This window comes from Haematobia irritans, chromosome 1 (assembly GCF_050003625.1).
Source record: "Haematobia irritans isolate KBUSLIRL chromosome 1, ASM5000362v1, whole genome shotgun sequence".
Classification (NCBI taxonomy): Eukaryota; Metazoa; Arthropoda; class Insecta; order Diptera; family Muscidae; genus Haematobia; species Haematobia irritans.
In genome coordinates, this window is record NC_134397.1 from 246,389,735 (window position 1) to 246,415,388 (window position 25,654).

At 30.9% G+C, this 25,654-nt stretch overlaps 1 protein-coding gene across 7 annotated transcripts in view; it reads right to left on the bottom strand.

Moving 5' to 3' along the window:
• LOC142242560 (uncharacterized) overlaps window positions 1-25,654 on the bottom strand; it is a 122,494-nt gene that overhangs the window by 33,368 nt on the left and 63,472 nt on the right. For 5 of the 7 annotated variants that reach the window (XR_012724218.1, XM_075314148.1, XM_075314202.1 and 2 more), the window contains 2 exons: window positions 20,920-21,177; window positions 7,498-7,604 (listed from right to left, as the gene is read on the bottom strand). Coding sequence is in view for 5 of the 7 variants with exons in the window: in XM_075314148.1 (XP_075170263.1) it covers window positions 7,498-7,604; window positions 20,920-21,177 (365 nt within the window). In the remaining 2 variants the exon portion in view is untranslated. The remainder of the gene's footprint in view (window positions 1-7,497; window positions 7,605-20,919; window positions 21,178-25,654) is intronic. The other 2 variants (XR_012724223.1, XM_075314341.1) reach the window with 1 other exon arrangement.

A 25,654-nucleotide genomic window follows, 5' to 3' on the forward strand; every position in this document is an offset into this window, starting at 1 on the left:
AAGATTATGATAAAATTCCCTATAGAAATCAAATCTTGGAAAAAATTTTCTATAGAAATAAAATTTTGACAAAATTTTCCATAGAAATAAAATTTGGACAACTTTTTCTATGGAAATAAAAATTTGACAAAATTTTGTATGGAAATGAAATTTTGACAAAATTTACTATAGGGATAAAATTTTGACCACAACAATAATAAAACAAAACGAATGAAGAAATATAAATTGAACAAAATTTGCTACGGAAATAAAATGTTGACAAAATTTTTTATGGAAATAAAGTTTTGACAAAACTTTCTATATAAATACAATGTTTTTTTATAGAAATAAAGTCTATATTCTATAAACAATAACGGCTACATTATGTCAAAAGAATTCCAAAAATCCCTTAACCCACCGTAATACACATATATGTTGATAAATCTAGAATAAAATCCCATTACTATTTGCCCGTTTGCATTTCGCTTTGGTTTAGTGATGATAGCGCTTCAGTGGTGGTACAGCATTCGTAATAATTCAGATTATAATGACAGCTTTTGAATTTGTTTCGTGTTCACCCATACCCGCCAACTGGGTTGGCAGTTTTTGTTATCCATAGCAAAAACCAAAAACAACTTAGTTGGTTTTAAAAAACAGCTGTTCGCCTCCGCCTTTTTAGGGGTTCCTATTCTCTATATGTAATTATGTTTGGATTCTGGTTATTTCCTTAAGAATTAAAGAAAAAAAAAAAATGAAACTACACCCACCTACACATCATTCCATTTCACTTCAGTGCAAATGTTCTTTCAACAATCATTCCAATGGCTTTAGGTGGTGGTAGACAGCTTCAAGAGTATAAGCCCACGACATTTTTTTTTTAGTTGGTGAGATAGAGATTTTGACTTAAAGCCATTTTGTTGAGCTATGACTATATTTTTTTGTTTTCTTTTTAGCGATATTGTGTTTTATGTGTGGGGTTGTCACTGAACTTTGTCTGAAATAGTTGAGGCTATACAAAAACAATAAGCGTGATAAATTAACAATAAAAGTTTAAAACAGCGGTTTTGCTTTGTTGCAAAAAAATAACGCAATCTCTAGAGTGAGCAAACTACCAAAAAAAAAAACTATTCAAAAACTAATTTATATATTTCAAAATAAATTGACATATTAACATTAAGTCAGATCTCTTGTGTTTCAAGCATCTGCCGAAATTCAATTGATCTTTTTTAATAACCGATAGATATTGGCGGAAGAGGTGGAGGATGTTAAATATCAATCATGAGCTTCAAGTTTTGCTATTTTTTGGACAATGAGCTCTTCACATTGTAAACTGTGGTAGCTGTCGGAAATATCCCATAAAAAGTATGAACTAGATAGTTAAACTCATATAAGCTTTAAACAAAAAAAAAAGAGATTTGAGAAAAAAAATTACTAGGGAAATAGCATATCAGTCGAATAGTATTGGGCCATATAGGAACAGTTTCAGATATCCCATATAAACCGGTCGCAGGATTTGAATTCTGGTGCCTCTTAGAAGGTCAAAATTTATCGGATGCACATTGACCCATAACTTTGGTAGCCCCCATCTAACCTGGTCCCCAGATGTGATTTTTCGAGTCCGATGTGTTGAAATTTGGAGTCCAATATTAGTATATGCCCTCCAACTAGCATGCACAAATTGCTTCATATCGATTCATAATTTTATATAAATCGATCAAGAACTAAAGTGGCATTATATACAACAAGGTAATGCACTATATTTGAATTTTGAATTTTATTATTCAAAGCAAAAAATGTTGCAAATAACATGAAATTTTAGAATCAGTTTAGATTTTTTCGAATTTGATATATTTGCCATGAATTATGGACTTCAAACGGACGATAAAGCAGTCATAAGTTGCACGAAAGTGACTCAGCGATTCTGTCCCATACCATCGTGAGATGATCGATACTTTGGAATTTGTTTAATGCTAAATTTTCTCTCTAAAATTTCCCTGGCCAAAATTCCAGCGGATTGAGATCCGGAGATTTTGAAGTCCTGTTGGAATGTCCTGCGGTCAAAATGTTTGTCTGGCTATGGCATACACACTGTCTTTTGGTCGTTTTTCCAAAAATATTCGGCATTTATTATGACCCCACGGTCAATGAATTCCATTATCATTACCATCGGTGGCGCTTGTTTTCTGCTGCCCAATTGAAGGTGTAAATTTTTATATGATCTAGAAATTAAATTTTGAAAAAATGTTCTATAGAAATGAAATTTTGACAAAAATGTCTATAGAAATAAAATTTTGACAAAATTGTTTATAGCAATAAAATTTTGAAAAAATTTTCTATTAAAATAAAATTTTGATAAAATTTTCTATTAAAATAAGATTTTGACAAAAAATTCTATGGGAATAACATTTTGACAAAATTTTCTATAGAAATAGAATTATGAGAAAAGTTTCTATAGAAATAAAATGTTGAAAAATATTTTTGATAAAGATAAAGTTTTGACAAAAATTTCTATAGATGCACACAATTTTCTATAGATATAATATTTTGACAAAATTTTCAATAGAAATAAAATTTTGACAAAATTTTCTATAGAAATAACTTTTTGACAAAATTTTCTATAGCAATACAATTTTCTATAGAAACAAAATTTTCACAAAATTTTCTACAGAAATACAATTTTCAATAGAAAAAAAAATTGACAAAATTTTCTATAGAAATAAAATTCGTTTTTGTTTCATATTGTTGGTTTGTACTTCATTCATATTTGTTGTTTTGATCTCAGCTTTAAAATCATTGTGTTGACTAAACTACCAGAGAAGTTTAACCAACAGAGAAAATTAAGGTTTGTCAAATTTATTTGGGCAAAGCCCTATAGACTGCAAGATGGTTGGGTGGACTTCACGTTTCGGAATTACCACATTCCTCATCAGCATCCTCTACTTGCAGCAAAACTGTCAACCAATTATCAGAATAAATTCGGGTAGTTCATTAAACCCAAAGTGAACCACACTTGAACCCTCCGAAAAAAGGTTTATGATAGCCGGCTTATGCCGAAATAAATTCATACAAACATCTCTCTTTTCCTTCAAAACACTTTTCCTTCAAAACACGAATGAAGTAAGAGGAAGCACGCTCAAACTAAACTCAGCCAACTGCACTCAAATCGATGATTTGATGGTGGCAAAGGAAAGGAGAGATATTTGTATGAATTTATTTCGGCATAAGCCGGCTATCATAAACCTTTTTTCGGAGGGTTCAAGTGTGGTTCACTTTGGGTTTAATGAACTACCCGAATTTATTCTGATAATTGGTTGACAGTTTTGCTGCAAGTAGAGGATGCTGATGAGGAATTTGGTAATTCCGAAACAGCTGTACATCCAACCATCTTGCAGTCTATAGTGCTTTCTCCAAATAAATTTGAAAAATATTCTTTTCCTCTGTTGGTTAAGCTACAATTTTAGTTTAGTCAATGCATGGTTTTAAGCTGAAATCAAAAACAACAGACATAAAATTTTGACAAAATTTTTCATAGAAATGCAATTTTGACAAAATTTCCTAAAATTGACAAAATTTTCTATAGAAATAAAATTTTATTGTTGTTTTTGATCTCAGCTTAAAACCATGCATTGACTAAACTACAAGTGTAACTTAACCAACTTTTCCGCTGTTGGTTAAGCTACACTTGTAGTTTAGTCAATGCATGGTTTTAAGCTGATATCAACAATAATGATTGAAGAGAAACCAACAATAACAAACAAAACGAATGAAGATAGAGGAAGCACGCTCAAAAACAAACCCAGCCAACTACATTCAAATCGATGATTTGAGTTTGGCAAAGGAAAAGAGATATGCTTGCAAATTTGTTTAGGCAGTAGCCGACTATCAAACCTTTTTTCGGAAGGTTCAAGTGTAGTTCACTTTGGGTTGAGTGAATTACCCGAATTTATTCTGATAATTGGTTGATAGTTTTGATGAAAGTAGAGAATGCTGATGAGGAATGTTGTAATTCCGAAACGTGAGTCCATCCAACCATCTTGCAGTCTATAGGGCTTTTACCAAATAAATTTGACAAACATTATTTTCTTCTGTTGGTTAAGCTACTCTTGTAGTTTAGTCAACGCAATGGTTTTAAATCTGAGATCAAAACAGAAATAAAATTTTGACAAAAGTTTTTAAAGAAATAAAATTTCGACAAAATTCTCTATATAAATAAAATTTTGACAAAATTTTCTACAGAAATAAAATTTTGACAAATTTTTCTATAGAAATAAAATTTTGACAAAATTATCTATTAAAATAAGATTTCGATAAAAAATTCTATACAAATAAAATTTTGACAAAATTTTCTATAGAAATAAAATTTTGACAAAATTTTCTATAGAATAAAATTTGCAAAAAATTTTCTACAGAAATAAAATTTTGACAAAATTTTCTATAGAAATAAAATTTTGACAAAATTTTCTATAGGAATAAAATTTTGACAAAATTTTAAATAGAAATAAAATTTTGAAAAAAAAAAAAATCTATAGGAATAAAATTTTGACGAAATTTTCTATAGGAATAAAATTTTGAAGAAATTTTCAATAGAAATAAAATTTTGAAGAAATTTTTTGTAGAAATACAATTTTGACAAAATGTCCTAAAGAAATAATATGTTGATAAAATTTTATATAGAAACAAAATTTTATACAGAAATACAATTTTGACGAAATTTTCTATAGAAATACAATTTTGACAAAATTTCCTAAAATTGACAAAATTTCCTAAAAAAATAAAATTATGAGAAAATTTTTATTAATAAAATAATAAAATTTTGACAAAATTTTAAATAGAAATAAATAGAAATATAGAAATAAAATTTTGACGAAATTTTTTGTAGAAATACAATTTTGACAAAATGTCCTAAAGAAATAAAAATGTTGATAAAATTTTATATAGAAACAAAATTTTGTCAAAATTTTATACAGAAATAAAATTTTGACGAAATTTTCTATAGAAATACAATTTTGACAAAACTTCCTAAAATTGACAAAATTTCCTAAAAAAAAAAAAATATTGATAACATTTTCTATAGAAATAAAATTTTGAAAAAAATTTCTATAGGAATAAAATTTTGACAAAATTTTATATAGAAATAAAATGTTGACAAAATTTTATATAGAAATAAAATTTTGACGAAATTTTCTATAGGAATAAAATTTTAACGAAATTTTCTATAGGAATAAAATTTTGACAAAATTTTCTATAGAAATACAATATTGACAAAATTTCCTAAAGAAAAAAAATTTTGACAAAATGTTCTATAGAAATAAATTTTCTATGGAAATAAAATTAACAAAAAAAAATTCTATAGAAATAAATTAACAAAAAACAAGTATATACGGCCGTAAGTTCGGCCAGGCCGAATCTTATGTACCCTCCACCATGGATTGCGTAGAAACTTCTACGAAAGACTGCCATCCACAAAATTCAACTCACTCGGATGAAATTTGCTCCTCCAAGAGGCTCCAAAACCAAATCTCGGGATCGGTTTATATGGGGGCTATAAATGATTATGGACTGATATGGACCACTTTTTGCATGGGAGTTTGAGGCCATATATTAACATCACGTACCAAATTTCAATCGAATCAGATGAATTTTGGTCTTCCAAGAGGCTGCGGCGGTCAAATCTGGTGATCGGTTTATATGGGGGCTATATATAATTATGGACCGATGTGGTCCAATTTTTGCATGATTGTTAGAGATCATATACTAACACCATGTACCAAATTTCAGCCGGATCGGATGAAATTTGCTTCTCTTAGAGGCCTCGCAAGCCAAATTTTGGGTTCCGTTTATATGGGGGCTATACGTAAAAGTGGACCGATATGGCCCATTGGCAATACCATCCAACATACATCAATAACAACTACTTGTGCTAAGTTTCAAGTCGATAGCTTGTTTCGTTCGGAAGTTAGCGTGATTTCAACAGACGTACGGTCGGACGGACATGCTCAGATCGACTCAGAATTTTACCACGACCCAGAATATATATACCTTATGGGGTCTTAGATCAATATTTCGATGTGTTACAAACGGAATGACAAAGTTAATATACCCCCATCCTATGGTGGAGGGTATAAAAATGTTCTATAGAAATACAATTGTGACAAAATTTCCTAAAGACAAAAAAATTGACAACATTTCCTAAAGGAATAAAAATTTTGACAAAATTTTCTATAAAAATACAATTTTTACCAAATTTTCTATAGAAATACAATTTTGACAAAATTTCCCAAAGAAAAAACAAAGTGACTAAAATTTCCTAAAGGAATAAAATATATGACAAAATGTTCCATAGAAATACATTTTCGACAAAATTTTCTTTGGAATTAAAATTTTGACAAAATTTTCTATAGAAATAAAATTTAAAAAAAATTTCTATAGAAATAAAATTTAAAAAAAATTTCTATAGAAATAAAATTCTATTGTTGTTTTTGATTTCAGCTTTAAACCATGCATTGACTAAACTACAAGTGCAACTTAAGATTAAGCTACACTTGTAGTTTAGTCAAAATTTCCTAAAGGAATAAAATATTTGACAAAATGTTCCATAGAAATACATTTTCGACAAAATTTTTCTTTGGAATTAAAATTTTGACAAAATTTTCTATAGAAATAAAATTTAAAAAAAAAAAAATTCTATAGAAATAAAATTCTATTGTTGTTTTTGATTTCAGCTTTAAACCATGCATTGACTAAACTACAAGTGCAACTTAAGATTAAGCTACACTTGTAGTTTAGTCAATGCATGGTTTTAAGCTGAAATCAAAAACAACAATAATGATTGAAGAGAAACCAACAATAACAAACAAAACGAAAGAAATAAAATTTTGACAAAATTTTCTATAGAAATAAATTTTTGACAAAATTTTCTATAGAAATATAATTTTGACAAAATTTTCTATAGAAATATAACTTTGATAAAATTTTCATAAAAATAAATTTTTGACAAAATTTTCTCTAAAAATAAAATAAAAAATATCGCTAGTTTAACTACGAAATTTTGTTCGATGTAGATGTATACAAGTATCATCTCGCTGCTCATAAAATTTTTCAGATCACTTAGAAAATCTTTACCTTCTCAAACTTGAAAGTCTACACATAAATTTCATTTAAAATCTTTTTCCTCATTTATCTTCACACCATTGGAAAAAAACTTAAATATATAATAAGCTCTTAATTTAAGCACTTTCGCTTCTGGTTTTGCGAAACTCATAAATGATGACTTTAAAAACCTTTACTACTTTGTTTTTCGGCAAAATATTTCCCAGCAATCAAACTTCTTTCACACAACCTACCTACCTACTGCATCTTTTCAGTTTTGTGTGACCTTATCATCTACTTTGAACTAGCCACTAGTTGGTTGCGATGACATCGTAAAGCAAGTTTCTTCACATCTCTATGAATAAGGGTATAACGCTGGCCAAAAAAACGCTAATGAAAATGGGATTTTCTCCAAACCAATGATCTTACCTTCCAAAACCAGCTTTGCCACAAGTTATCACATAAAATTTATCATCAGCCAATTCCAAAGTCTTATGGACACGTACGGCCAGTTGAATGGACCTTTCCTCGGTACGCTGAATAGAGTCAATGAAATGAAAATAAGACAAGGATTATTATTACTATGGGAATTAAAATAAAAATATTATTATTTTTTTAATAATTAAATAGTAAATGTGTAATGCAAAATTATTTAGCTTAATGTTATAGCTACTGCCAAGGAATTAGATGTATGTTTTTTTATTTGTTTAATTAAAATAAATTTAATCGATTTTAGTTTCTATTGTTTAATGATGTGATTGATTAATAATTGTCATCGATTAATTAAAAGTGTTGCAACTGCTGAAATTACCCAAATTAAATCAAAGTTATGCTTTTATTGTGGCGAAAGGTTTATCGCATTCATTTTCATACATACTCGAACCAAACATTAGATTGCAGCTATCATTGTTGCCGACAACAGCTTTGGCCAAACACCATGTGCAAGTCAAAGACATTGCACTAATTTTGTTTTTTTTTATTAAACTGTAATATTTTTTTGTGTGCGCGATTATAACAACTTTAATCAGTTATATAATTATGTATTGGTATGAAACAATTGTCTCTCTATGGATACGTTTGTGTGTGTGTGTGTTTGTGCGCGCGTTCAAGGCAATGGTCTTACGTTCACCAATTTTAAAAACAAAAGACTTAAGCAACAAACTTAACTGGAACATTTCATTGCACAGTGAGAATGTTATGATCCTTATCGAAAACAGCCATAAAAATAACTTCATATAAAGTTTTAAGAATTTTGTTTCTTATCTTCATTTTTATTATAATTGTGTTTTTGTACAGTAATTCTCTAAAGGAATTTGTAGCGAATTTTATGCCAGATCTATTAAAAGATGTGGGTATATTCATTTGGTCATTTCAGGTATTATAAGATATTTTTTTAGATTTTTTGCAAATTTGGTTTAAAGTTTTTTTTAGTCCGTTTTGTTTTGTTATTTTTGGTTTTTGTTCTTTAATCATTGTTGTTGTTTTTGATTTCAGCTTAAAACCATGCACTGACTAAACTACAAGTGTGGCTTAACCAACAGTTAGGATTTCTGTTTTAATTTAACGGCCATTTTCATGTAGCTTAGTTAGACTTTAACTTCCAGTTAACAGAAAGTAAAATAGAAATACTTTCCCTCTGGTTAAGTTTAACGGAAAATTTTTTTTAGAAGTTAAGTTCCTAACTGACATATGGAATACATAGGCAAAATGGCAGATATGTCCATAGTTCGGTTTAAAAGTTCGTTAGCTAACGTAATGAAAATGTATACGGCCGTAAGTTCGGCCTGGCCCAATCTTATGTACCCTCCAACATGGATAGCTTAGAAACTTCTATTAAAGACGGTCATCCACAATTAAATTACTTGGGTTGGCAAGGCATCTTAAAACTTCTTAACATCATCTTCTAAATTGTAAGTTAGTCCATGCGGCATATATAGTAGACAAAAGAAAGGTCGATTAAATACGTATATATTCAGTTCTTGACCGTTATAAAGGGTGATTTGTTAAGAGCTTGATAACTTTTTTTTTTAAAAAAACGCATAAAATTTGCAAAATCTCATCGGTTCTTTACTTGAAACGTTAGATTGGTCCATGACATTTACTTTTTGAAGATAATTTCATTTAAATGTTGACCGCGGCTGCGTCTTAGGTGGTCCATTCGGAAAGTCCAATTTTGGGCAACTTTTTCGAGCATTTCGGCCGGAATAGCCCGAATTTCTTCGGAAATGTTGTCTTCCAAAGCTGGAATAGTTGCTGGCTTATTTCTGTAGACTTTAGACTTGACGTAGCCCCACAAAAAATAGTCTAAAGGCGTCAAATCGCATGATCTTGGTGGCCAACTTACCGGTCCATTTCTTGAGATGAATTGTTCTCCGAAGTTTTCCCTCAAAATGGCCATAGAATCGCGAGCTGTGTGGCATGTAGCGCCATCTTGTTGAAACCACATGTAAACCAAGTTCAGTTCTCCCATTTTTGGCAACAAAAAGTTTGTTAGCATCGAACGATAGCGATCGCCATTCACCGTAACGTTGCGTCCAACAGCATCTTTGAAAAAATACGGTCCAATGATTCCACCAGCGTACAAACCACACCAAACAGTGCATTTTTCGGGATGCATGGGCAGTTCTTGAACGGCTTCTGGTTGCTCTTCACTCCAAATGCGGCAATTTTGCTTATTTACGTAGCCATTCAACCAGAAATGAGCCTCATCGCTGAACAAAATTTGTCGATAAAAAAGCGGATTTTCTGCCAACTTTTCTAGGGCCCATTCACTGAAAATTCGACGTTGTGGCAGATCGTAAGTCTATTCATGATGAAATGTCAAAGCATACTGAGCATCTTTCTCTTTGACACCATGTCTGAAATCCCACGTGATCTGTCAAATACTAATGCATAGGGAAGAAATAATTACGAACCGATATGAACTTTTGTGCGATAATTATAAAGCCAGAATTGAAATATGGGGGTCGTTTTATATGGGAGCTATATACAATTATGAACACCAGTGTACCAAAAATGGCAGATTTTTTACTGTTTGGTAGATTGGTAGAATTCTTGATGTTTTGGAAGATTTTGCAAAATACTCCTCTCCAACTATAAATTGCTTCATAAATTTTCTATAGAAATAACATGTTGACAAAATTTTCTACAGAAATAAAATTCTGACAAAATTTTCTATAGAAATAAAATTTTGACAACATTTTATATTTCTAAAAAAACACATCGAAATAGCATATTTGTACTATCAATAAAAATATAATTGTATTTATAAGGACTAATATCAATTGTTTGTGTATTCCAAAATCTGAGAAGTTTTTTAATTAAAATTGAATTAAAAATTGGTTCAAAATTAAAAAAAAAACTACAAAGATACATTTGCCACAGGAGCCACCTTGGTGCAATGGTTAGCATGCCTGCCTTGCATACACAAGGTCGTGGGTTCGATTCCTGCTTCGACCGAACACCAAAAAGTTTGTCAGCGGTGGATTATCCCACCTCAGTAATGCTGGTGACATTTCTGAAGGTTTCAAAGCTTCTCTAAGTGGTTTCACTGCAATGTGGAACGCCGTTCGGACTCGGCTATAAAATGGAGGTCCCTTGTCATTGAGCTTAACATGGAATCGGGCAGCACTTAGTGATAAGAGAGAAGTTCACTAATGTGGTATCACAATGGACTGAATAGTCTAAGTGAGCCTGATACATCGGGCTGCCACCTAATCTAACCTAACCTACATTTGATTTGAAAAAAGTTTCAATTGAAATGAAAAAGGTTTCATTTAATTTGTAACTGGTTCATTTGAAATGTAAAAGGTCTCATTTGAAGTGAAAATGCTATATAAAGACTGATTTTTTTACTCTGCGCCACGCTGTGGAACAGGGTATTATAAGTTAGTGCATATGTTTGCAACACCCAGAAGGAGGCGAGATAGACATAAGGTGTCTTTGGTAGTATTGCTCAGGATGGGTCCTTGAGTCGGTAAAGCCATGCCCGTCTGTCCGTCCGTCCGTCTGTCTGTGAACACATTTTTGTGATCAAAGTCTAGGTCATAGTTTAAGTCCAATCGCCTTCAAATTTGGCACATGTTCCTAATTTGGGTCAGAATAGAAACCTATTGATTTTGGAAGAAATCGGTTCAGATTTAGATATAGCTCCCATATATATCTTTCGCCCGATATGCACTAATATGGACCCAGCAGCCAGAGTTTTATACCGATTTGCTTGAAATTTTGTACAAACATAACACTTAGTCGTATAGTCAAGTGTGCAAAGTGTGTTGATTGAAATCGGTTCAGATTTAGATATAGCTCCCATATATATCTTTCGCCCGATATGGACTAATATGGTCCTAAAAGCCAGAGTTTTGGCCCAATTTGGTTGAAATTTTGCACAGGGAGTAGATTTAGCATTGTAGCTATGCGTACCAAATTTGGTTTGGTCGATTCAGATTTAGATATAGCTCCCATATATATCTTTCGCCCGATATGCACTTATATGGACCCAGAAGCCAGAGTTTTATCGCGATTTGCTTGAAATTTTGTACAAACATAGCACTTAGTCGTATAGTCAAGTGTGCAAATTTTGATTGAAATCGGTTCAGATTTAGATATAGCTCCCATATATATCTTTCGTCCGATATGGACTTATATGGCCCCAGAAGCTAGATTTTTGGCCGAATTTGGTTGAAATTTTGCACAAGGAGTAGATTTAGCATTGTATAGTCATGTGTGCCAAATTTGATTGAAATCGGTTCAGATTTAGATATAGCTTCCATATATATTTTTCGCCCGATATGGACTTATATGGCCCCAGAAGTCAGAGTTTTGGCCCAATTTGGTTGAAATTTTGCACTAGGAGTACAATTAGTAATATAGTCATGTGTGCCATAGTATAGTGTGCCATAATATAGTCATGTGTGCCATAGTCATGTGTTAAATCGCCACTGCTTAGTCGAAAAGTTGTAAAAATGACTCTAATTTTCCTAAACTTCTAATACATATATATCGAGCGATAAATCATGTATAAACTTTTGCGAAGTTTCCTTAAAATTGCTTCAGATTTAAATGTTTCCCATAAAATTGTGTTCCACCCTAGTGCATTAGTCAACTTAAATTTTGAGTCTATAGATTTTGTAAAAGTCTATCAAATTCTGTCCAAATCGAGTGATATTTAAATGTATGTATTTGGGACAAACCTTTATATATAGCACCCAACACATTTGACGGATGTGATATGGTATCGGAAATTTTGATCTACAAAGTGGTGCAGGATATAATGTAGTCGGCCCCGCCCGACTATAGACTTTCCTTACTTGTTTTTATACTAAAAATTTGTATGAAAAAAAAAATAAAATAAAATAAAAAATATGAGTGTGGTTATTTGTCAAGTTTTTTTTTTGGTCAATGTCAATCTTTTTGACAAATTGGATCTGGCAAGCCTAGGGCTATATAATATATATAATATAGATCGATACGAATCAATTTTGATATGGTGGTAGATGTGGATGGTGGTTATCGACTATACACTAGCAAAATGTACCAGATTTCAACCGGATCGGATGAATTTTGCTCCTTCAAGAGGCTCCGGAGGTCAAATCTGGAGATCGGTTTATATGGTGGCTATATATATAACTATGAACCGATATGGACCAATTTTTGCATGGTTGTCAGGGACCATATACTAACACCACGTACCAAATTTCAACCGGATCGGGTGACATTTGCTTCTCTTATAGGATACGCCACCCATATCTGACGATCGGTTTATATGGGGGCTATATATAATTATGGACCGATATAAACCAATTCCGGCATAGTTGTTGGACACCATATTCCAACACTATGTACCAAATTTCAGCCGGATCGGATAAAACTTGCTCCTCTAAGAGGATCCGCAAGCCAAATCTGGGGATCGGTTTATATGGTGGCTATATATAATTAAGGACCGATGTGAACCAATTTTTGCACGGCTATTAGACACTATATACCAACATTATGTACAAAATTTCAGCCTCATCGGATGAAATTTGCTTCTCTTTGAGGCTCCGCAAGCCAAATCTGGTGATCGGTTTATATAGGAGCTATATATAATTATGGACCGATATGGACCAATTTTTGCATGGTTGTTAGAGACCATATACCAACATCATGTACCAAATTTCAGCCGGATCGGATGAAATTTGCTTCTCCTTTAGGCTCCGCAAGCCAAATCTGGAGATCGGTTTATATGGGGGCTATATATAATTATGGACCGATGTGGACCAATTTTTGCATGGTTATTAGAGACCATATACCAACATCATATACCAAATTTCAGCCGGATCGGATGAAATATGCTTCTGTTAGAGGCTCCACAAGCCAAATCTGAGGGTCCCTTTATATGGGGGCTATACGTAAAAGTGGACCGATATGGCCCATTTTCAATACCGTCCGACCTACATCGATAACAACTACTTGTGCCAAGTTTCAAGTCGATAGCTTGTTTCGTTCGGAAGTTAGCGTGATTTCAACAGACGGACGGACGGACATGCTTAGATCGACTCAGAATTTCACCACGACCCAGAATATATATACTTTATGGGGTCTTAGAGCAATATTTCGATGTGTTACAAACGGAATGACAAAGTTAATATACCCCCATCCTATGATGGAGGGTATAAAAAACACGAGCACCTAAAGCTATTGGCTTAGATTTATCAGTATATAAAAATTTCTTATATTTTTTCTATATCCTTTCAATTGTTTTCCCACTGTGCTATAGTACTAAAAATAAAGTTGCTATTTAATTCATAGCAAACAATGGTACAAATTTACATTCCTCATGCAGGAGCTGGTTGTTTGGCCATTTGTGACCACTAGTCACAAATGGAACAAATTCGCTAGCTGGTTATAGTAGCTTGGTCCATTGATTACTGTCTACTATACAGTTCGTTCGTTCGTTCGTCTTATGTTTGAAGTATATTTGTTTAATGGGTTGGTTGGCTATGTCTAGCATAACATGCCATGCCATTGCCCCAGAGTGCAACTGGAACACATTCACCACTTGCGACTTGGAGTCACTGAATGATCGAAGACACAATTCACCAAATCGACCTGAATATTAAACAGCAAAATAAAAATTGTTGTCCGTCCTCTATCACAAACAGAAACAGAAAAAGAAAACATGTTTTTTTTTGTTTGTTTATTTCTTGGTATTGGCTGGATAACAGAACTCTTAACTTCAGTAGTGCCACTAAAATGACACTCCCTTGTGGCGATGGAGTGCAGCAAAAGTAACATGAGACAATATATAAGTGTGGTATATGGAGACAATTTGTGGGTTCAAAAACGTTTTTCCTATAGTTTCTTGGTTTAAAAAGCCCCTGAGGTTCAGTTGAAAATCGAAAAGTAAAAAATCTACGGGATTTCTGGGTGCAACGAACATGCAACACAAATACATACTACACTCCCAGACATACATACATACGCTGGTAAGTTGTGCATACCTTAAACTATACCAGACAAAATGACCATTTTGCATTTTAGCCACTAGCCATTGAACTGTGTGGCTGCTTGCAATGATCCAAGGAGTTGGCTACACTTTATGTATTTATGCTAAAAACATTTCCCACTGATCTCCCACTTTTCCTCTGCTTGTATTTTACGTTTTTGGCTTGAAAAATGTCGTTATTGCGCCAGCTCCCGATCCATCCCAACACCACCTAAATTCTTTGGACGTGCGAAATGTTGACGCACGTTGTTGTTTTACCAGTTCGTTTCAGTCCCGTATCAATATGTCTTGCGCATGCCACAAGTGGTCACCACTACCAGCATATTACGGCGTTAGTTTTCTCCACTGTAAAAAAAGAAAAGGTTTGGTTTTTCTTTTAGCTATTACATGTGTCCTATTCTCCTCAATATTCTGGGTATGTATTTGAATATTTATTATATCCGTGACTGTGATTTTAAAATAAATTAGGACAAGATTTTCCTCTGCTTGTATGTGTGTTTCAAATGAAATCACTAAGGGCAACTTTCACAATGCGAAAGAAGAAATCAAAACAAATTCAAAGAAAAATATTGTCAAGGAAAAATTAAATGAATTTTTTGTTTGTGCCTTGAGTCTTTTGTATTGTAGATAGGGGGGACCTATACCAAGTAAATAACTAAGAAATTTTAGGATATTAAAATAAATTAAAATACGAAAAATTTGTACCAGGAAAATTTCAATGTTTCATGTTTGTGCCTTAAGTCTTTTGTATTCAAGTTGGGAGGGAGGTCCTGGAACCAATTTCCAAAATTGACATGAACTTTTAGCATTAAATGTCATTTGGATTGAATGCATATTCGTTATAAGAAATATTTGTAAATAGTTTTAGAATTAAAAAAAAAAAATATTGGCAAAGGGAAATTCAATGAAGCTCATGTTTTTGTCTTGAGTCTTTTGTTGAGATGAGATAATGATTTTATGTTTGTGCCTTGAGTCTTTTGTATTGTAGATAAATAGTATACCAAGTAAATAACTAAGAAATTTTAGGATATTAAAACAAATTCAAAAAACAAAAAAAAATATGTACCAGGAGAATTTCAAATTTTCTCAAGTTTGTGCCTTAAGTCTTTTGCATTCCAGTTGGAGGTAGGGTTCCTGGGACCAATTTCCACAATTGACATTAACTTTTGGCATTAAATGTCATTTGGATTGATGAAAAATTTTTATAAATAATTTAAGGATAAACACATAATTGGCAAAGGGAAATTCAATGATGTTCATGTTCGTGTCTTGAGTCTTTTAAACATAACCATAACCAATTTTCAAAACTCATATGAACTTTTACTACTGCATCTCATTTTTATTGGGTGCATAATTTCATTAAATTTAATAATGGAGAAATTTATGTATTAAAGAAAAAAATAATTTGACTTCGTATAATTAATAGAATTTCTGTTTAGCGACTTGATTTGTTTGTATTACAAATAGGGAACCTTGTAACCAATTTCTAAAATTTATATAAACTCATATGAAGCAAATAACTAAGGAATTTTAGGATTTAAAAACAAATTCACAAAACGAAAAATGTACACCAGTAGAATTTCAATACTTTTCGTGTTTGTGCCTTAAGTCTTTTGTGTTCCAGTTGGAGAAGGCGCTACAACTAATTTCCAAAAAACACATGAACTTATATCAACAAGTGACATTTGGATTGGATGCAATTAATTTATAAAAACTACATGTAAGATATGTAGACAAGTAAAAAAAAGTGAATTCATTGAAATTCGTGATTGTTTCTTGAGTCTTTTGTATTGATGAAAAGGACAAATTTCCAAAAACTTGTATGAACTTTCACCAATGTATAATATTTTGATTGGGTTCATATTTCATTAAATTTAATAACTAAAAATTTTAAGGATTTAATAAATAATAATACTGAAGTCGAAAAATTCCTACCTGATATCGGAATATCATGTACCTTATATTAATTTCAGAAGCTACCCAACGGTCCCTATGAATTCTATCGAAGTAAATCGACAACGTTTATGTCACTATTCCTCTTCCTCAACCACATATCGAAAAATCATGTACTAGTTTAAAAATCATATATTCATTTAATCACCTCCTCGCACGTTCCCTGTAAGTTTCAAGTTGATCGGATAATGTTACCCCTATAGCACCCTTAACCTTCCCTGAAAATTCCAAGAAAATCTAGAAACCTTCCTTCAAGCGTGGGGCAGGGAAGGTTCCCTCCGCGTCCAAATACCCAAACAACAGGTACACCACATTGATTTCAAAACCTTCCCCACTGCCTTTGTAAATTTCAATAAAACTTGATAATTTTAGTTTTTTTCAGTTTTAGAGGAGGCCCCTCCGACCAAATATCGAAAAGTGATGTATCGTATCTTGTAACCAAATATCGAAAAATACTGTAGCGGATCTTTGTCTAGATGCCAACCCCAACCTTCAATGAAAATTTAAAGCAAATCGCATAATTTTGTTCCAAGTTTCAAAAAGTAGAGCAAGGGGGAGGTCCCCCTCCCCGTTCACATATGAACCTATCAGGTACCTCATATTAATTTCATAACCTCACCGCATGTTCTCTGTAAATCTCAGATAATTTAGAGAATTTTAGTTTTTTCACTGTACTTTAAAAAAAGCCGAACAAAGGAGAGGTCCCCCTCCACCATCAAATATCGAAATATAAAGTATCGGTTCTTTGTCTAGATGCCAACCCCAACCTTCAATAAAAATTTCAAGCAAATCTGTCAACTTTGGTAAAATTTTCAAAAAGTGCGACAAAGAGGAGGTCCCCCTCCGCGACCAGGTGTCAAAAAATTAGGTACCCTACGATGTCTGAAAGTTTCAAGTACATCGGTTCAGTCGTTTCCGAGTCTACCCGGAACATACTTTGAATTTTATATATAGATTTTGTCAAAATTTTATTACTATAAAAATTTTGTCAACATTTTATTTCTACAGAAAATTTTGTCAAAATTTTATTTATATAGAAAATTTTGTCAAAATTTGATTTGTATAGAAAATTCTGCCAAAGTTTTTTTCTGCAGAAAATTTTGTCAACATTTTATTTATATGGAAATTTTTTTAATAATTTTATTTCTATCGAAAAGTTGTGAAGTACCTCTATAGAAAATTTTGTCAAAATTTTATTTCTATAGAAAATTTTTTGTAACTTTTATTTCTATAGAAAATTTTGTCAATATTTTATTTCAATAGAAAATTTTGTCATCATTTTTTTCTATAGCAAATTTTGTCAAAAGTTTATTTCTATAGAAAACGTCAAAATTTTATTTCTATGGAAATTTTGTCAAAATTTTATTTGTTTAGAAACTTTTGTCAAAATTTTATTTGTATAGAAGATTTTGTCACGATTTTTTTTCTATACATAATTTTGTCAAAATTTTATTTTTCAAAAAAATGTTGTAAGCTGTGATCCAATTGGACACTGAGTTATGAACCGTCGTAATTCAATGGTTAGCGCAAAGAAAAAATACTTTTCTCCGGAACGAAATTTTATACAAGAATTTTTTTTACGAATAATTTTTGACAAGCAACGATTGTCTCGAATCTTTTTTAATTCCTTTTAAAGAAAATATTTAGCATCAAAAGAAAATTTTACTTGTCGAAAATTTCGTTCCTCAGAAAAAGATTTGTATAAAATGCTATTGAGATAAATATGGAATCGTTTATAACTCGTTGATAACAGAAAACTTCACTACTTGTTGAAGGCTATGAAGACATTATCAAAATTGAATATATAACTTCTTTTACTTAGACTCTACCTTCTTTCCTTTTTTCTTACATTTACTAGATTTGTGTCTGAAATATGCATTTGTAAATATCATTAAGGAATTAATTTCGCTGAAATTGTTTACTTTTTTCACCACCAAAAGATTAAATGGAACTTGTTTTGATTTAAAGCACTTGAAGCAATTTAAATGCTTTTCAAATTGATTGCTTAAGTCTTTTGTTTAGGAGTGGTTTTGCAATTCAATGCCTACACACTGTGCAGTATTTTCGAACACTCAGAGAAAATAATTAAAGTAAAATAACAAAATTTGCTAAAAAAAAAAAACAAAACTCTTTTTGGTAAAATCGAGTCTGCTACGATGGGAATAACATAGACAGTTATAGTAACATTTGAAACGATGTAGTTGTAGTTTTTTCAGTGTAATTTTGATGTTTTTTACTCTAGTCTAGTGTAATATTATAATAAAACAAGTATATACGGCCGCAAGTTCGGCCAGGCCGAATCTTATGTACCCACCACCATGGATTGCGTAGAAACTTCTACGAAAGACTGTCATCCACAATCGAATTACTTGGGTTGTGGTATCTTAAAACTTCTTATTCCTGCATGGTTGTTGGATACCATATACTAACATCACGTACCAAATTTCAACCGAATGGGAAGAATTTTGCTCTTCCAAGGGGCTTTGGAGGTCAAATCTGGGGATCGGTTTATATGGGGCCTATATATAATTATGGACCGATATCGACCAATTTTTGCATGGGAGTTTGAGGCCATATATTAACACCACGTACCAAATTTCAACTGAATCAGATGAATTTTGGTCTTCCAAGAGGTTCTGGAGGTCAAATCTGGTGATCGGTTTATATGGGGGCTATATATAATTATGAACCGATGTGGACCAATTTTTGCATGGTTGTTAGAGACCATATACTAACATCACGTACCAAATTTCAGCCGGATCGGATGAAATTTGCTTCTCTTAGAGGCCTCGCAAGCCAAGTCGGGGGATCGGTTTATATGGGGGCTATATATAATTATGGACCGATGTGGACCAATTTTTGCATGGTTGTTCGAGACCATATACTAACACCATGTACCAAATTTCAGCCGGATCGGATGAAATTTGCTTCTCTTAGAGGCCTCGCAAGCCAAATCGGGGGATATGTTTATATGGGGGCTATATATAATTATGGACCGATGTGGACCAATTTTTGCATGGTTGTTAGAGACCATATACTAACACCATGTACCAAATTTCAGCCGGATCGGATGAAATTTGCTTCTCTTAGGGGCCTCGCAAGCCATATCGGGGGATCGGTTTATATGGGGGCTATATATAATTATGGACCGATGTGGACCAATTTTTGCATGGTTGTTAGAGACCATATACTAACACCATATACCAAATTTCAGCCGGATCGGATGAAATTTGCTTCTCTTAGAGGCCTCGCAAGCCAAATTTTGGGGTCCGTTTATATGGGGGCTATACGTAAAAGTGGACCGATATGGCCCATTTGCAATACCATCCGACCTACATCAATAACAACTACTTGTGCCAAGTTTCAAGTCGATAGCTTGTTTCGTTCGGAAGTTAGCGTGATTTCAACAGACGGACGGACGGACGGACGGACATGCTCAGATCGACTCAGAATTTCACCACGACCCAGAATATATATACTTTATGGGGTCTTAGAGCAATATTTCGATGTGTTACAAACGGAATGACAAAGTTAATATACCCCCCATCCTATGGTGGTGGGTATAAAAACGGAAATGTCTGCTATTTTCCTCACATACATTTTTTTTTTTATTTTATGAATATGTAAAAATTTGGAAAAAAATATAAGATTTTTTGGTGTATAATTTTTAGAACAAAAAATATCGTCACGTAGTTTTATGATTTTTTTATGTCTTTTTTTCAGTTTTGATGAAAATTTACGAAACAATTTTTCAGTATTAACATAATTAGCGTAGAAATATTTGAATTAAATTGATATGAAGTTTCACACTTCTACATTTAGCAGTCATTGAAGTTTGTTACTTAAGTCTTTTGTTTCTAAATGGTTCAGGCAATCGTCTATATGCCTACACACTTAAAAAATCCATCATAAATGCTAAATATCAATAAATGCTAAATATCATACAATCACTTCTATAACACTCAGAAAAATATAATCCATGCATCAGCTGGATTTTTCAATATATGAAGAATTGTCTTTAAAAAATTTGTTTTATGAACAAACAAATCTTTTCTTTTAAAGAAATAAAAAGTAATCTGCGATGTCTCGAAATATTGAATAAATTACAATTCACAAAAATCAATCTCTTTTGTTTATTCCTAATGACCTTGAGCCAATCTAAACAAAAATTAAAATTATATATAATTCTTATTTAATATATAAAGTAATCATTTTTTTTTGACAAAAATAACCATTTTCGAGCTATTGATTTTATAGAAAATACTTTTTGATCCAATGCGTATAAGAACAAACTTTTCTTTACTTATATGCTAAAATATTTTCTAAAACCTTAGATAAAATGAATAATAATAATAATAATGTTTAATAAATATTATTCGATTTAGTATTGTATTAGATTATTGTTAGCTTACATTGTTTCCACTCACGTTGCTCACCAGCACCCCACAATAATCGGATGCCCCCTGTTTGGCCAATAAATTCAGACTGAAAGCCACCGCATCTGAACCATCTCCCATTGCCATACAGGCTGGTGTTCGGAAATCTCGAGCATGTACTGCTCCACCATAGGGACCATCAAGTTTTACTTTTATATTCATTGTTCCCGCTTTGCATGTGGCTGATACACGTGGTGCAAATTCTGTGGGTGGTGTGGAGTCCTGAGCAGATATCTGAAAAATTCGAAAATAAAGAGAAAAGGTGATTGATTAGAGGTAATTGAGACTTGGACAATTTTTTCGAATATATCTTATAATTGTAATGGATTTTTGCATAGTTAATAATTAAAATTGGGTCGATCAATATGAACGTGAGCCATCTTCGTCAATTCTATATTTATTTGTTATCAAGCTGAGTAAAAAGAAAATTTGAATTTGGGCCCCCAAATCAGTGCGCAGATGAGGCAGCAGCATTCAGACAACAAGCCGACTAAAAAGAAAATTAGCATTTGGGCCTCCCAAATCAGTGTGGAAATAGGCCTCATATGTTAACATTTTGACTATGTGGTGATGGCAAGATTGCCACTATTTTGGCAATAAACTTTAATAACAATTTCAATGCTTTGTTAAAGCCTATTTCGTTACATTTCTAGTAATGTGGTACTTTCTTCTTGTCAAATATCAAGAAAAGCTTTAAAAATGACAACTACCGAAATACCGTGTGATTCATAGCATTATCTGTTTTTTGGAAAACCATTAAATATTTTTTATTTTCTTTGAAACGTTTCTTCCCACTTTAAGTTTATTTAAGATCTGCCACTCCTAAATTTTAATAGCCAACAACGTTTTCATTTCATTCATTTCAACCAAAAAAAAAAAGATAAATTATCATCCCTATTTATCTTAGCAAGTTAATCTGAAGAAAATTTTGATGATAGCAATAAAAAAAGTAAAAATTTTTTTGAAATATACATCAAAAAACTCTTGTATCCAAGTCGTAATAATTCCATAGAAAAATTACGAAGCCATAAAATATACTGGGCAAAAACGTTGATGTCTTGCAAGACAATTTTAGAAATCGGTTAAGATGCAACTACACAGAAAAGTCAACTGTTTAATAGCAAGATTGAAATACATCTTGTGAAAATTTAAATAAATTATACCCCACATTTTGAGATTTGCACAAAGCAACCAGAAACATTTAAATCCCTGGTAAACTTTTTAAGTGCAAATCATGAAATTACACCGCTCACAGAAAAGGAAAAATAAACTAAAACTAAAGAATAAAATCATTGGCTCCAAATTATGACAATTTTAACCATAGCCCAGCAAAAAAAAAAGCGTCGCCTAAAAAGTAATGAAGATGTTCTTTTTGGATTCTGAGGTGGTGCAAAATTGACGCAGAAGCGATGAATTTAACATAGGCTTGTCATAGGACGGAAGTCATCCATTTCAACAGCCGGTGCACTGACTTTGCATCACTTCTTTAGGTGTGATCCGAATTTGATATTTGGATGTAAATTAAAAAATTCTGTGATATTTTGTCAAATAAATATTTTTTATAATTTTTTATAATTTTTAATGGATGCTAAAAACGCTTGTCGGAAACGTTTGACCTCAAATATATTCAAAAATGCACAATTTTTTCAGATTGTATTTAGCATTTTTTTCGACAAAATTTAAATGATATGTACCATTTTATGAATTCTTACTCTGTTTTTAACCAATTTGAAACAAAAAAAGTTAACATTACCCATTAAAAGTATGAAAAAACCAAGTTATAAAAAATTTAATTAAAAGAACTTCCTGGGTAGTTAAAATTAAAAACATAATTGGGAGTGCATCTTATGGAAGTGCTTTTAAAGTTGTGCCTTTGGAAGAACTTCCAAATTTTTTTGCTGGAAAAGAATAAAATCATTAGCGCCAATTTATGACAATTTTAACCATAATGTAGGTCGTTCTTACTATTTTGGGAAATCGTACACAGAAAAAAATTTCACGAAAAAATTGCAAATTAAATTCTTAATTGAGTTTATAAAAATATTCAATCAAAAACTTAATTGATTCAACAAATTTTTAATTGAAACAAAAATCAATCACAAAAATTAATGGTATCAATTGTTTTTTTAATTGGATCAATTAATTCTATCATTGACTTTCAATTATTTTTTCAATTAAATTATTCAATTAAATTTTTAATTGAATAGTTTATAAAACTCAATTAGCCACCGTGGTGTAATGGATAGCATGCCCGCATTGTCTACACAAGGTCGTGGGTTCGATTCCTGCTTCGAGCGAACACCAAAAAGTTTTTGAGCGGTGGATTTTCCTACCTCAGTAATGCTGGTTACATTTCTGAGGGTTTTAAAGCTTCTCTAAGTGGTTTCACTGTAATGTGGAACGCCGTTCGGACTCGGCTATAAAAAGGAGGACCCTTGTCTTTGAGCTTAACATGGATTCGGGCAGCACTCTGTGATAAGAGAGAAGTTCACCACTGTGGTATCACAATGGGCTGAGTAGTCTAAGTGAGCCTGATACATCGGGCTGCCAACTAACCTAAAACTCAATTAAGACTTTAATTGTAAAAAATTTTGTGATTTTTTTTTCTGTGTTTAAAGAAAAACAAAAAATAAATTTTCATATATTAAAATTAAATCGGATATAAAAATTATCGTTGACTTTATTGGAGTTGTACTTACACAAAAAAATTAAAATTTTAATTAAGTGTGAAAATATTTTTTTTTTTGTAAGAGTTAAAGTCTATAAGAGCTTAATATTGATATGACCAGCATTTTCACCACAATATCCCATTTCGACCTATGCCTATAGGCAGACAGATGAATATAACTAAATGGACAACCAACCATTAACAATCACGTTTGCCACAATTGGTAGAATTCTACAAAAAATGGTAGCTTTTTCACTGTTTGGTAGATTGGAAGAATTCTAGATGTGTTGGTATATTTAACCAAATATTCCTCTCCAATCAAGAGCTACTTCACAAATTTTCTACAGAAATAAAATTTTGACAAAATTTTCTATAGAAATAGAATTTTGACAAAATTTTCTATAGAAATAGAATTTTGACAAAATTTTGTATAAAAATAAAATTATGACAAAGTTTTCTATAGAAATAAAATTTTGGCCAAATTTTCAATAGAAATAAAATTTTGATAAAATTTTCTATAGAAATAGAATTTTGACAAAATTTTCTACAAAATTAAAATTTTGACAAAATTTGGCATAGAAATAAAATGTTGACAAAATTTCCTATAGAAATAACATTTTGACAAAACTTTCTATAGAAATAAAAATTTTTAACAAAATGTTCTATAGAAATAAAATTTTGACAAATTGTTTTATAGAAATAAAATTTTGACAAAATTTTCTATATAAATAAAATTATGACAAAATGTTCTATAGAAATAAAATTTTGACAAAATGGCCTATAGAAATAAAAATTTTAACAAAATGTTCTATATAAATAAAATTTTGATAAAATTTTCTATAGAAATAAAATTTTGACAAAATTTTCTATAGAAATAAATTTTTGACAAAATTTTCGACACAAATAAAATTTTGACAAAATTTTCTATAGAAATAAAATTTGACAAAATTTTCTATAGAAATAAAATGTTGATCAAATTTGACAACATTTTCTATAGAAATAGAATTTTGACAAAATTTTCTATAAAAATAAAATTATGACAAAGTTTTCTATAGAAAATTTTCTATAGAAATAATGTTGACAAAATTTTCTACTAAATTTAATTAAAATTAAAATTTGAAAAAATTTGGTATAGAAATAAAATTTTGACAAAACTTCCTATAGAAATAACATTTTGACAAAATTTTCTATAGAAATACAAAGTTTTCTATAAGGATAAAATATTAGAAAAATTTTCTATAAAAATAAAATGTTGAAAAAATTTTCTATAGAAAAAAAAATTTGACAAAATTTTCTATAGAAAAATTTTGACAAAATTTTCTATAGAAATAAAATTTTGAGAAAATTTTCTATAGAAATAAAAATTTTAACAAAATGTTCTATATAAATAAAATTTTGATAAAATTTTCTATAGAAATAAAATTTTGACAAAATTTTCTATAGAAATAAATTTTTGACAAAATTTTCAACACAAATAAAATTTTGATAAAATTTTCTATAGAAATAACATTTGACAAAATTTTCTATAGAAATAAAATGTTGATCAAATTTGACAAAATTTTCTATAGAAATAGAATTTTGACAAAATTTTCTATAAAAATAAAATTATGACAAAGTTTTCTATAGAAATAATGTTGACAAAATTTTCTACTAAATTTAATTAAAATTAAAATTTGAAAAAATTTGGTATAGAAATAAAATTTTGACAAAACTTCCTATAGAAATAACATTTTGACAAAATTTTCTATAGAAATACAAAGTTTTCTATAAGAATAAAATATTAGCAAAATTTTCTATAAAAATAAAATGTTGAAAAAATTTTCTATAGAAAAAAAAATTTGACAAAATTTTCTATAGAAAAATTTTGACAAAATTTTCTATAGAAATAAAATTTTGACAAAATTTTCTATAGAAATAAATTTTTGACAAAATTTTCGACACAAATAAAATTTTGACAAAATTTTCTATAGAAATAACATTTGACAAAATTTTCTATAGAAATAAAATGTTGATCAAATTTTCTCGAGAAATAAATTTTTGACA